Source organism: Scardinius erythrophthalmus (genome assembly GCF_964197995.2).
Source record: "Scardinius erythrophthalmus genome assembly, chromosome: 4".
Classification (NCBI taxonomy): domain Eukaryota; kingdom Metazoa; phylum Chordata; class Actinopteri; order Cypriniformes; family Leuciscidae; genus Scardinius; species Scardinius erythrophthalmus.
Window position 1 is genome coordinate 7,521,793 of NC_138224.1, and position 13,880 is coordinate 7,535,672.

At 40.8% G+C, this 13,880-nt stretch overlaps 2 protein-coding genes across 2 annotated transcripts; one reads left to right on the forward strand and one right to left on the reverse strand.

Annotated features, from left to right (window-relative positions):
- Window positions 1-101: 101 nt before the first annotated feature.
- pou3f2a (POU class 3 homeobox 2a) lies at window positions 102-1,273 on the forward strand (the record flags this gene model as incomplete). Its single annotated transcript, XM_081362727.1, has 1 exon — window positions 102-1,273. Exon 1 carries the CDS (start codon window positions 257-259, stop codon window positions 1,271-1,273), a length of 1,017 nt encoding a protein of 338 aa, XP_081218853.1. The 5' UTR covers window positions 102-256.
- A 5,872-nt stretch (window positions 1,274-7,145) lies between these two features.
- Window positions 7,146-13,758, reverse strand: faxca (failed axon connections homolog, metaxin like GST domain containing a). Its single transcript, XM_081363211.1, has 6 exons — window positions 13,282-13,758; window positions 11,942-12,077; window positions 11,666-11,862; window positions 10,614-10,831; window positions 8,317-8,433; window positions 7,146-8,214 (listed from the first exon to the last, which is right to left on the reverse strand). The coding sequence occupies exons 1-6, from the start codon at window positions 13,539-13,541 to the stop codon at window positions 7,928-7,930; spliced, it is 1,215 nt and encodes a 404-aa protein (XP_081219337.1). The 5' UTR covers window positions 13,542-13,758; the 3' UTR covers window positions 7,146-7,927.
- Between the last annotated feature and the right edge of the window lie 122 nt (window positions 13,759-13,880).

Sequence of the window (13,880 nt, forward strand, 5' to 3'; positions counted from 1 at the left end):
GAAAGCCAGGCTGGATACCTTTGGAGCCCACTGCGCCCACTGCGCCCTGTCACTGCTGATCCCTCTGTGCTTGTTTTCAGGAGAGCGCAATGGGTGTCGAATCTACTGCGACCAATGAACGCGCCGCTGCCACATCTGTCAAGCCGTGCTGACCAATAGACAGCAGCGCGAGGCGGATCTCAGGTGCGCGCCTCTGCGTCTTCGCGGCTCTGGCGCGCTGGGGAGCCGCCTGTGGCACAGAGTAGCTGTAGAAACTATGGCGACCGCGGCGTCCAACCACTACAGCATCCTGTCCAGCTCGGAGCCCGGCAGCATGCAGCAGACGCCGCCGCCGGCCTACAGGGACGCGCACAGCCTTCTGCAGAGCGAGTACACCACTCTGCAGAGCAGCGGGAGCACGCTCGGCCACGCGCACCAGTGGCTGACGGCGGCGCTGTCTCACGGGGGAGAGGGGTCGCCGTGGCCCGCCAGCCCGCTGGGTGAGCAGGACATTAAGCCGGTGGAGGAGCTGCAGCATTCGCCGAGACAAGCACATCTGGTGCAGCAGAGCCAGCATCACGAGGCGGGCGCTTGGCGCGCGACCACCACCGCGCATATGCCGAGCATGAGCACCTCCAACGGGCAAAGCCTGATCTACTCTCAGCCCGGCTACGGCGAGCCGGGGATGCACCACGAGGACCACCACAGCCCGCATCTGAGCGAGCACGGCCACCCGCAGAGCCTGCACTCGGACGAGGACACGCCGACCTCGGACGACCTGGAGCAGTTCGCCAAGCAGTTCAAGCAGCGCCGGATCAAGCTGGGCTTCACGCAGGCGGACGTGGGGCTCGCGCTGGGCACCCTCTACGGCAACGTCTTCTCCCAGACCACCATATGCAGGTTCGAGGCGCTCCAGCTGAGCTTCAAGAACATGTGCAAACTCAAGCCCCTGCTCAACAAATGGCTGGAGGAGGCGGACTCCACCTCGGGAAGCCCGACCAGCCTGGATAAGATCGCCGCGCAGGGGAGGAAGAGGAAAAAGCGGACCTCCATCGAGGTGAGTGTCAAAGGGGCCCTGGAGAGCCATTTCCTCAAGTGCCCGAAACCCGGGGCGGTGGAGATCACCTCGCTGGCGGACAGCCTGCAGCTGGAGAAGGAAGTGGTGCGGGTCTGGTTCTGCAACCGGCGGCAGAAGGAGAAGCGAATGACGCCCCAAAACGGACCGATGGCCGGGAACGAGGATGTGTACGAGGACGCCTCGCCTCACCACGGGGCGCAGACACCTGTTCCGTGAGAAAGGGGCGGCTTGAACATAATCGACTGTCTCTTTGTCCCGGCCACAAGCCCGTTCGGGGCGGACCGACGGTGATGAAGCGTCTCTGTGTGTGGCACCTCCGAGGGCGCGGAGCGCGCGTGGTTGCGCGAACAATCTACGGGCACGGGCGCGAGAAAACACGCTCTGGCAAAAAAACCGAGGCGTTACGCGCCGCGACCGAACCTAAAGAGGGAACGTAAACATACTTTTATTTAAGAGATTTCTTTTCAAGTCCGGGGATCTGTGAAAGCATCATGTCACTTCCAACCGAAAGCTGTGAAAAAGGCGTCAGGGGCACGCCATCTTCCCCTCATGACCACAAAAGGTTTATTCCTGATTGAAATGAATCCGGTTCAATGTCTGCTATTCATTCTCATACAAGAATTAATGGCAAATGCTTTATTATTATTATTATTATTATTATTATTATCATTATTATTATTATTATTATTATTATATCTCTCGTCATGATCAAAAGATGTTTAATAATACTGATTGAAATGTGTCTGCATTTCATTTAACTTCTGATATAAATGGCAATAATAATAATAATAGGCCTAATATCTAAATAGCTCTAAATTATTTATCATAAATAAAAGAATCCGAATATAGCCTACTGATACGCAAAATTTTAAACAACAATAATGATAATAATAATTGTTATTATTATTATTTACAATATGTACATATTATGTACATATTATGTACATATTAAAGTATCACTGTAAATGTGAAATCTAATTTCGGTCACAACAAAGGCTGCCAAGTGCTGCTGTGTGTTGTTCAGTGAACGAGCAGCCTGATTTCATGCAGATCACGGATTCACACACTGCTGCTGCAAAACACAGGCCTGGGGAAACATTCAAACCTTTCCTCAGAATCACACAGTGCTGTGGATCACTTCGAAATGTCTGTTTACAAATGAATTGAAATGATATCAATCTTTGTAATTAACCACTAAATTGGGTTTTTCTTGACATTTTGATTGAATTTCTATAAGCATCCACCAAAAGCGTCCGTGATTTGAAACAGTGGTTTGTTATTTTCTTTTCTTATTTTAAATCTCTTTTTTTTCCTGATTTAGGAAATCTAAAAGAAAGCCAAATAGAATCGTATTATTGTGATATTTCATATTACAAATAAAAACAAACCAGCTTTAATTTAATTAATTTGTCTGGAAACGCTTATGGCGTATAAATGTCAATATTCAAAAACAACATCAAGGACAATATAATAAGAGTAATAATAATAATAATAATAATAATGTGAGGCCAGTGTTTCTTGCCCTATTTTTACTATAGTAACATTGTGTGGTTTTGTGCGTCAGCTAAATGTATAAGCCTCAACATGTTTGTATCTGTTTGATATTTTGTGTTTCTTGTTTATCCCAAATTGATCTCTCTTTTTGTACGAGAAATACTACACCAGCTGTGTTACAATTATTTGATGGCCTGCATCGAAAAAAAAAGGACATTGTGCGTGGATTTTTAATTTTCTATGGCTCTGTGAATACTTGTATATTTGTGCACTTAACCTGGCACTGCCAAAGCACAAGCTGTCAGTGCGCCCTATTGAGGCCAGTAACGTCTTTGGTTTTGACAGAAAAATTGCACAGTTTTTAAAAGGCTTTTGTCATTAAATGAATACATTTTTATATAAAGAAGTGCCTCTCGTGAATCTATGCCCCGTGAATGAAGATCCTCAAGATAAATGGATTCACAATTTCACACATTATGAGAGCATCAAGGCTTGAATATAACGTTGCCCCGGGATGAAATGATGCTGTAGATCCATCGCAGCCCGTTGCAATTCATTCGCTTCGATTTCTACGTGACCATGGAGCCAAATGTTTGCCATTCCCCTCGTAATGAAGACGGATTAGACGGGTTAAAACGAGAGAACGGAGACGTGTGTGAATATTTTATTATGCTATTCTGGATCGAAATAGGACTCTTTTTTTAATATTCCAAATCACCCAAAAATGGCTTTAAAATGTAAATGTAAATAAAAGATCACACTGCTACTAACATTAGTGATCTATTGGCTAATATAGCTTTTAAACAATAACGAATATGTTGTTTTAGTATCTCAGACAGTCTTTCCAAATATCATCGGCCATTATATAAAATCAATTTACTGTTTCATCAATGAACAATTTTAGGAAAACGACCAAAAACAATCTCAAGGCCTTGGAGATTTCGACTGCCTTGAAAAACCCGCATTTGTGTGTGTGTGTGTGTGTGTACCTACTTAATATTCTGGGCACAAATTTGTACACAGAAGTGAGCTAAGTCTGACAAAAACTCCCAATACCTAATTTTGGGGACGTCCTCATTCCTATAAACAGCATAAAATCAATAAAAAACATTTTTATTTTATTTTTTTATTATTGCAAAAATGCAGAAAATGTCCTTGTAGGGTTAGGGTTAGTGTGTGGGTTATGGTTATGATATATATATATATATATATATATATATATATAGCTGCATTTAAAAACGATAAACCTGCAATGTTCCCAAAATGACCATTTAGATAAGTAAACGTGTGTTTGTGTATCCTCTCTATTGCGAGTATGTGCTGTGAGCGCCATCTACTGACAAAATGTGTTGGAGCAACTCTTAGTGATATAGAGACATTACAGATGATCTGTTTTCTTGGTCTGCTTAGTCAAAGATAAAGGTATAAAGTCGTGGAATATGAACTTGGCGATGTATTTATTTGGCGGTGTAAATATACCGGTAGTCACTCATCTTGTCCGTGTGTTGTCAGTGCAGATTGTAGGCCTTTAAGAAGATTGATACGGTTATAACGTTCTAAAACCCAGCAAGTCTTAAAGGGATATAGTTCATCCAAAAATAAAAATTCTGTCATCATTTACTCACCCTCAAGTTGTTCTAAACCTGCATGAGTTTTTTTTTTCTTCTGTTGGACACAGAATGTTGGTAACCAATCAGTTTCTGGTCGCCATTGACTTAGTATTTTTTCATGCTATGGAAGTCAATGGGGACCAAAAACTGTTTGGTTACCAACATTCTCTGCTTTTCTATTCAACAGAACAAAGAAACACATACAGGTTTAGAACAACTTGAGGGTCAAGAAATGTGAAATTTTCTTTTTTTGTGTGAACTATCCCTTTAAGTAAATGTATATTTGTGGATAATTTTGAAAGTGACCATAGGTTTTTCATGACAAGCTTGTGTTTGAGGAAAAGTTCTTGTACTATGGTGGCACTTAAAAACCTTTGGATCAATCACTCTGGATTGCGTAAGGCTGAAGATTAACATTAAAACTTAATTTGTTTTAAAACGTTTGTGTTTTCCTAAACTCTTAAACTGGATTATTTCTGCCTTTGAACAACCCAAAGCAAAAATTAAAGTCACTTGATGTGTGTAACAGGTACACAGATCAGAAAATCAATCTAAAATATCAATAGTTGAATAAACTGAACTAAATAAATAAGCAAATAAAACCATTAAACCTAGAACAAGCATAATGCAATGTATAATTTATAATAATTTAGCTTTAATTTCACTAATAAGCATCCCCCCATTTGTGCCACACTATATTAATTAATGTGATTTAAATAGTTTTTTTGTGCTTAATGAAAGATATTGTAAATAATATGTATCAGTAAAGAAGATTTAAAGAATGGACTGAAATCAGAAACCAAACATACAACCTTTCCTTTAATACAGATATATTTCATGAAATATTTTGAGTATCTTTAACATTTTGGTTCCTTATGTTACAGTGATCATTCATGTACACAACCCCTCCCTCCCCAATATTATGTCTAGCCCATAATAAAACCATAAATCCACCAGGGTCATGATACACACAACACAGACTCTGTAGTATGGCTCTAAAATCAGCACACACAACTGTAAGAAAACATATAAGAGATTTGAACTTTTACCTTTGCCTTTCTAGCATTATTCCATCTCTGTGTTGCCATATTTCCATCAAATTTGGCATATGGTGTTGGGTAGTGAGTCTTAAAATAACAAGGTAAATAACAAGATTGTCATGTATGGATGATAAAACTGGCTAGAAAATAAAGCTCACCAAGGAAGCACTTGCATTTGAAATTGAATTTGAAATTCATTCAATATAATCAAACATAAAACATCTCTCAGAACAAATCTTTGCAACGAACAACTATATTCACAAACAAAAAAAAATATATGAAACTCATTAAAAGTCAAGAATAAGTTCAAAATATAAACTCAATCATAAGTGATAAATAAAAAAGTGGTATTAAAGCAGTAGCCCACACAAAAAAATATTAAAAAAATATAATAATTGTTTGTTTATAGAAACAGGCACAGTCAAGAATAAAAAAATATATATAAATAAGCAAACAAACAAACATCATAAGAATATTGTTTTAATTTTATGCACTTAAAAAATAAAATAATTAATGGCATGGTAGCCTACCTTTTCAAACAGTAGTCTTTTCTAATAAAGCACCAGTTAATGAACCTGTCCTGATGTTTGTATAAAAATGTTTTTTCATACACATTTCCTAATAATTTGGGCGTATTTGTTTTGTTTGAACATACATCAGATAAGTAGCCTACATGTGTAAAATGGCGAGACACTTTCCATCCTTTCTTCCAAGAGCTCGATATAGACAGCGTAATGCAGGATTACGTTCAAGATATTAAAAGGGCATTTGTGGTAACAGGAAAGTTGTGTGTATGGCACAGCAAGATACAGATTATATCTCTCTACGGAACAGAAAAAAACATAAGTCTCCCGTCTTGCATGTGTCAGTTGGTGTGCACCAACCCCTGGGAGATCATTCCTGCGAGTGTATTCATGTGTAACGATGACTCAGTCGTGCAGCAGATGGACACACACACTCACACACACAGGCATTAGCTGTCTGTCTCCATCTGTATTGTGTTATTATGTTCCTCCCTTCTGTAATCGCTGCATTACCGGGGTGTTTTCTGTCATGTCAATGTAAGCCATGATTCAGTCCACAGGAGGCGCTATTGCTCTATTACAGATACCCATCCGTAGTGTTTGCTGTTCGACAAACAAATTATGTTTTTGCCTACTTTTAGCACAGCTGCACATACATATAACGGTTGCATGATACAATTTTCAATACGGTTATGCGCTGCGCAACAAACTTCCGTATTCTGTAAAACAGGTTGCATCGCTTCCGGTTGTTTTTGTTTGTTTGTTTGTTTGTTTGTTTGTTTGTTTGTTTGTTTGTTTGCGTTTTGCCTTCTCACTAACATTCGGATATTAAAAAAAATCGAATAAAACGTCAACAATAAAAGTAAAATCCTCATAACATACATTGAAATCCTATGGGCTATGAATAATTCACCCAAAAAACTACCAATTTAAGCCAATGGCATTTGACGTCACTGATGTTTAACATCGCGTCATGTGCACCTTAAAAAAAAGTCGACATAATAGAGAAGTTGCGATCGTCTGTTTTCCCTATTGTGACGTATATCTGAAGAATATATAGAAAAAAATGTAGGGTGGGACCTGATTTTGTCCATGGGGAATTGATTGAATGGTTGTGGTTTGCCATTGGTCGATCTCATTTGAGTGACAGGTTGCCCCACCCTCGCGCCAGTAAACACGTCATCAGAGAAAAGAAGTTGCTGCAAGAGGGAGGGAAAGTGATTTTGATTAAAGATTAAGGGCACATGAATTGTAAAAAAGTTATGATGTGGACTATTCAGCAATATACTGAAATATTCCAGAAAAAAATAAAAGGAGAATTTTGATTTCATGGTGACTTTAAAATATGCACAAACACAAATGATGAGAGTTGCAGCGGTGGGGAAGATTTAATCTTACATCTTTTTTTTTTTTTTTTTTTGACTGACCCTGGTCACTATATGCTTCCATTATAAACATATATGTTTCAAATGTCTATGTTAAACAGTAAATTTCATAATTTTCCTTTTTTGGGTGAATTATTCACTAATGCTTTGCAAGATTGGAAACATCAGCTGATTTCTGGTCACACATCACAATAATCATCCATAAGTTTACTCCCTCTGCATTCTCTGCTTTTTCCTAACAAGCTTTGTCTATTTTTTTGAATAAAACTGGAAATTAATTTTAGATGGACTATGAAATATTGTGTTTCACATAATTATTATCTACACATTTCAATCATCACCTAAAATCCTTATTTCTCTCAGACTAATAATAAATCCCAGGATGTAAGAAATGCTGTTTAGCTACAAACACACATTGTAAATGGGAGGTGGTCACATGTGATGATGTCATTCTGATGATTCCGAGCACTGTAATGATGTCACACGGCGGGAGGAGTGATTCAGCTTTAGCATCATTCACTCCTTTAAACTTTCACTCTATCCACTCTTTTATTATTTTGTTTGATGTTTTTTCTTCCTGTTGATCTGGATTCTCTCTGGCCTGGCCTGGCCTTTCCTCGTTTAATAAAATCCTCTCTTTCGTCACATAAAAATTGTCCGAATGCTTTTCCAATCTGCTTTATTGCAATCCCTCGCTCAGAGTTGCCACGTCACCATGAAAACATCTTCACTGGATCAGCCCTTCCCATGATAAAGGGCTAGCGGGAGAACAAAGGGGCGGGGCCCGTGCAGATACATCACAGAGGGGGTGTGGTTATCACTTTAACTGCTCCGTTTCCGAGCATTCCGTGTCCATGTCAGAATCGAACAGAGAGCGTCCGGTGATGTCGCTGTCCGGCGACGGTGTGTTGTGGTGTGACAGAGCGCTGTCCTGCTCCTGGAAGCTGCCGCTGCGCGAGTAGAGACCCAAATCCGGAAGCTGGGAAGGAGAATCCGGCTCCTCGCTCAGTCCGTCGTAGTAAAGGTCATCGACATCCACAAACCACTCCGGCCAGAATTTCCGGCGGATTCGCTCACAGTACATGGCCAGATTGATGAACTCACCTGTGCCGAGGGAGCAGCTTTAGTCAATTCATACGCTCGAAACACATGAATGTTTATATGATGGTATTCCCATACAAAAAAAGCATGACCTATTGACCTCACCTTTGATTAACTGTTCCGGACGCGTTCCAGGGAGAGTCCACATGGCCTGAGCAAGATGACCAAACACAGCAGCATCTACTGTGGAAAGCTTCGGGCCCATTAGATACTTTTTATTGCCTGTGCAAGAAATTATTATTAAACTGAATTATATAAGACAATGGAAAAAAATGTAGGGGTGTTTACACTTTTTATGTGTTTTGGCCACTTCATTTACACGAAAACAATGTTTTGTGGGCTTGAAAACGCAAACTTTTGGAAACGACTTGCAAAGTCCACCTTTTTGAAAATGATACAGTTATTGTCTACGTGTAAACTACAAAAACTGTACATTATAAACCATAAATACATGAAACTGACCCTAAACCAAACCCTAACCCTAACCGTATAGTAAGTACATGTAGTTGATTAATATTACTCAGTACTTATTTGAGGAAGTACAATGTAACTACGTCACCTTAAAATAAAGTGTAACCAAAGTACACTCACCTAAAGGATTATTAGGAACACCATACTAATACTGTGTTTGACCCCCTTTCGCCTTCAGAACTGCCTTAATTCTACGTGGCATTGATTCAACAAGGTGCTGAAAGCATTCTTTAGAAATGTTAGCCCATATTGATAGGATAGCATCTTGCAGTTGATGGAGATTTGTGGGATGCACATCCAGGGCATGAAGCTCCCGTTCCACCACATCCCAAAGATGCTCTATTGCGTTGAGATCTGGTGACTGTGGGGGCCATTTTAGTACAGTGAACTCATTGTCATGTTCAAGAAACCAATTTGAAATGATTCGAGCTTTGTGACATGGTGCATTATCCTGCTGGAAGTAGCCATCAGAGGATGGGTTCATGGTGGTCATAAAGGGATGGACATGGTCAGAAACAATGCTCAGGTAGGCCGTGGCATTTAAACGATGCCCAATTGGCACTAAGGGGCCTAAAGTGTGCCAAGAAAACATCCCTCACACCATTACACCACCGCCACCAGCCTGCAGTGGTAACAAGGCATGATGGATCCATGTTCTCATTCTGTTTACGCCAAATTCTGACTCTACCATCTGAATGTCTCAACAGAAATCGAGACTCATCAGACCAGGCAACATTTTTCCAGTCTTCAACTGTCCAATTTTGGTGAGCTTGTGCAAATTGTAGCCTCTTTTTCCTATTTGTAGTGGAGATGAGTGGTACCCGGTGGGGTCTTCTGCTGTTGTAGCCCATCCGCCTCAAGGTTGTGCATGTTGTGGCTTCACAAATGCTTTGCTGCATACCTCGGTTGTAACGAGTGGTTATTTCAGTCAAAGTTGCTCTTCTATCAGCTTGAATCAGTCGGCCCATTCTCCTCTGACCTCTAGCATCAACAAGGCATTTTCGCCCACAGGACTGCCGCATACTGGATGTTTTTCCCTTTTCACACCATTCTTTGTAAACCCTAGAAATGGTTGTGCGTGAAAATCCCAGTAACTGAGCAGATTGTGAAATACTCAGACCGGCCCGTCTGGCACCAACAACCATGCCACGCTCAAAATTGCTTAAATCACCTTTCTTTCCCATTCTGACATTCAGTTTGGAGTTCAGGAGATTGTCTTGACCAGGACCACACCCCTAAATGCATTGAAGCAACTGCCATGTGATTGGTTGATTAGATAATTGCATTAATGAGAAATTGAACAGGTGTTCCTAATAATCCTTTAGGTGAGAGTATGATCTGGTTTATGGGTTATGCAATTGAAAAAACAATTTTCTTACTTAGTGTTAATGTTTTACATTCAAAATATTTAAAAATTCTTAAATCATTAAATGATTAATAAATTATTTTCGAAGGAAAATGACTTAAAATATGTCTTGTTTTCTGAACAAATGATCAAAATTAGGTGAGTTTATGCTTGAAGCAAGAAAAAATTAAATGGGGTAAGAAAAATAATCTTGCTTTCAATTAAACCACTTAACATCTTAAATCATTCTCAAGTTAATGTATCTTGATTTAGGAGTGTTTAGATGTTTGTATTGGGGAACAAGACAAAAATGCAAGCACAACTTTCTGAGCACTAGAGGGCAGCACAGATCCACTGCTGCATTATTTTATAACCTGTTACAAAAGCTCTGAAATCTCCAGATTGATCTAGAACAAAGATGGGCAAACTCGATCCTGGAGAGCCACTGTCCCGCAGAGTTTTGACAGTAGCCCTCCAGGACTGAGTTTGCCTACCCCTGATCTAAAATGATCTAGCCTAATCACTAAAATACCATAAATCCTTTCAATAAAGCTCACTAACCGTGCCTCAGACATTGAAAACATACCAAGGAGTGTGGCAAGGGTGCGCATGTCTGTCTCCATCAGAGTGTAAACTTCCTCTTTGGAGAAGCGTCCGATCCCGTGCCCGTACATCTCTCTCTTCACGATGCCACCGTTCACCTGACTCAAGATCCACCTGAGCATGTCACTCAGCGGCCCGTTTGTGGCTAACATCTTCTGCGTCTCCTCCACGTTGTCCACCCACTGACAGTATGCTATCGTCCTAAAGCACAACACACATCATATCTCATCTTGATTATCAAATCTTACTTAACCCTATGGAGCTTACTGTATCATATTTGATACACAAATTTCTAAAGCCTCAACATGATCAAAACATTGCTGAAAAACCTGCCTTGTGTCGTCTGATTGATAGTTTTGGCTTTTTTTTAGCAAGTAAAATGCCTTTTAGTGTAATGGCACATGTGTCTTTTTGCAGTGAAATCTGTACTGATTTTATAAAGTAAAATTAAGAATAACCTCAATATTGTTATTAATATTTCAAGACGAACACTATCTGGATTGAAGCAACTTAGGTTTACTTGATTATCCATCCATTTTTGTTTAGAAAATTCATGTTAAAAATGTGAGAATCAAAGGCTTTTGAGGAACGATTATTTGTATATCTCTCAATCATCATTGTATTGCGTCGCATTATGTTTTGACCGCACAATAAAAACAACAAAGATTTGATCATAAAACTAAGCATAATACATCATCTTAGTAAGACATTTATAGAGTGATAACTGATATTTATATGCTCTTTATGTAAGTAGTCTGCTAAACTGTTTAACAACAGATTTATATTACAAGCTAGAAGCTTTTTGCAATATAAATAACATCAGCATATTTTCGCTCAGTTTGGGCTGAGGTGTTTTTCCTCCTCAAATATGAGCTTTAAAGATCACACTTTATGAGGGTTAAATAGCCATGTTCATGTTGGAGTCCACCTATATTATAAAAAGGCACCTGACCTCAGTCCAGAACATAATGAAGAACTGAAGAAGGTTGTTCAAATATTAGACCATGATGTGGAGGAAAACCAGCTCAGTCTCACCAGTAGAAGTGTTCCTCCACCATTTTGGTGATGGCACGTGAGATGGCTTTCTCCTGAGGACTCAGGCTGGAGTTGAGGTTCACACCGAGCTTCTCTTCCAGGAAGTCGATGATGAACTCCGTCCCGCACACCTGCTCCTTATTATACGCGATCCAAGGCATCTTCCCTTGAGGAGACAACTTCCCATCGAAATAGTTCTGAGGAGAAAACAGTGTGTAAAACACCAAAACGTCCATCTCTTTTTAGAACATAATCTCAGACATCATATTTTGTCACCTGGTAGGGAAGGTCCGCCATGCGCAGGTAGGTTTCTATCTTCAGGCAGAAGGGGGACAGGCTAGGGACTCCAGTTTTGGGTCGGGCAAACTGATGCAGAATGATGGCGTCTTCAGAGTCCAACTCCTGGTCCTTCCTACAGGGCATCAAATATACACTTAATGCACTTACACACACACACACGTTCCTTCTCTTCCCTAGCTGGCTTCCTAATCTAGTTGTCTAATAAACCTGGCATTGTGCACTACAAGGATTGTTGGCCCTTGATGAATGCTTTGTTCTTGTTTTGTAAGTCGCATCTGGATATAAGCATCTGCTAAATGCATAAATGTAAATGAATGGAGATCAAACAGTCCACACATGTACTAAAACAAGCTCATCAAATCCCTAAATTAGCAATTTTGTTTCAAAATGCAGCTGAAACATCAAGTTCAGAGTTCATTCTTCAGTGTTTTCTATCAGCAGGATTTGGTCGCTGTCCACTTCGCTAGTGCTGAAATTCATTGAAGCATCATACTAGTCATTAGCTTTCTCTCTTGAGGTTTGTTCTTATTTATTGAAACTTAAACCAATTAATCATATGTTATTTGTTTATTCCATGTCTGAATCAATAGCTTATGTAAATCGAATAACACGTAACCCGAGACGTTTTGCTGAGGACTAACAGCACTGCCATTTCTGCAAAGGTCAGAGAGGAAGCAAAAGCACAGAATTAAACCCAATTCACTATGTCTGATCACTATAATGATGGATCACTATTTACACAGTCTCACAAGGGGTCAATAAAGGTCATTCTGTCACATCACATTAACTCAAGTAGACATTATCCTCTACGCCTGCAACCGTGCCCTTGAAATAGCACACATCAACATGTCAACATTCATGATTTAGATGAGGAAATAAACAGCATCCTATTCTTACATCCTGCTCAAAATTCCTTGAGTTGGCAGGTATTCATTCATTCATCTTTCCTCAGTGGAGAATAATGAATGGACTGCACTGCACTGTGTTGACTTGTCCAGGATATTAATTTAGTTACTATTTTCTTTCTTAAAGACCCCGTTCATGCCCCTCTCACTCCATCCAAGGGCCATAACAAGACCTGATAACATGATTTGTCACAATTATTTAACACAATAAATTAACTGACACTCTTTACATGTGCTTTATAAACTACATATTTACTATTAACACTAATGACATAGATAGATAGATAGATAGATAGATAGATAGATAGATAGATAGATAGATAGATAGATAGATAGATAGATAGATAGATAGATAGATAGATAGATAGATAGATAGATAGATAGATAGATAGTGCAAATATTCCATAATACCTAATGACAAGCAGCTCGTGTAGCAAATATGCAGCGGCGGCGAGCAGCGCGCCCCCGGTGATGTAGAGCGTTTTCCTCCAGCAGGAGTCGGATCCTAACGCAGACATGATCCCTCCGTACTCCTGCAGCGGGTAGGCGATGATGTACTCATACAACGAAAAAGGCTCCTCGGGGCCGCACAACCCGAGCGAGAAGCTCTTGTTCCGGCCCAGTTCAAGCGCGCAGGAGCGGCTCCAGGCGAACCCGACGCGCCAGTACATCCTCTCTCTCCTCTATCCGCCCTTCGGCCCGCTGTGGGTTCGACAGGGGAGGCTTCATCAGTGCCGCAGGGTGGAGGTGAAGAAGATGAGGGTGTCAGAGAGCGGGTGAGGAGCAGCAGCGGGCATGTCTCCTCCTGAAACTGTCCGTCAGTCCCCGCGATGGGGTCGACATCAGTCCGCTCGCCGCTCGCCGCCGCTGTTTACCGCACAGCTGAGCGCGTCGCGTCACCAGGGGCGGGGCTGCTGATGCTGCGAGGGGGCGCGCAAATTCTCGAATTCTCCACTCTCATTGGTCAGCTCTACTGCTGTAAATTTCGTAATAGCTTATAACATGAAATC

Bases quoted from the DNA above. Each gene is read 5' to 3' on its own strand.
- faxca (XM_081363211.1), bottom strand. From the start codon at position 13,541: ATGTACTGGCGCGTCGGGTTCGCCTGGAGCCGCTCCTGCGCGCTTGAA. The intron at 10,832-11,665 runs GTGAGACTGAGC...GTTGTGCTTTAG, and splicing joins GTGGAGGAACACTTCTACTG to GACGATAGCATACTGTCAGT. The intron at 8,434-10,613 runs GTATGTTTTCAA...TTTCTTGCACAG, and splicing joins CACCCTTGCCACACTCCTTG to GCAATAAAAAGTATCTAATG.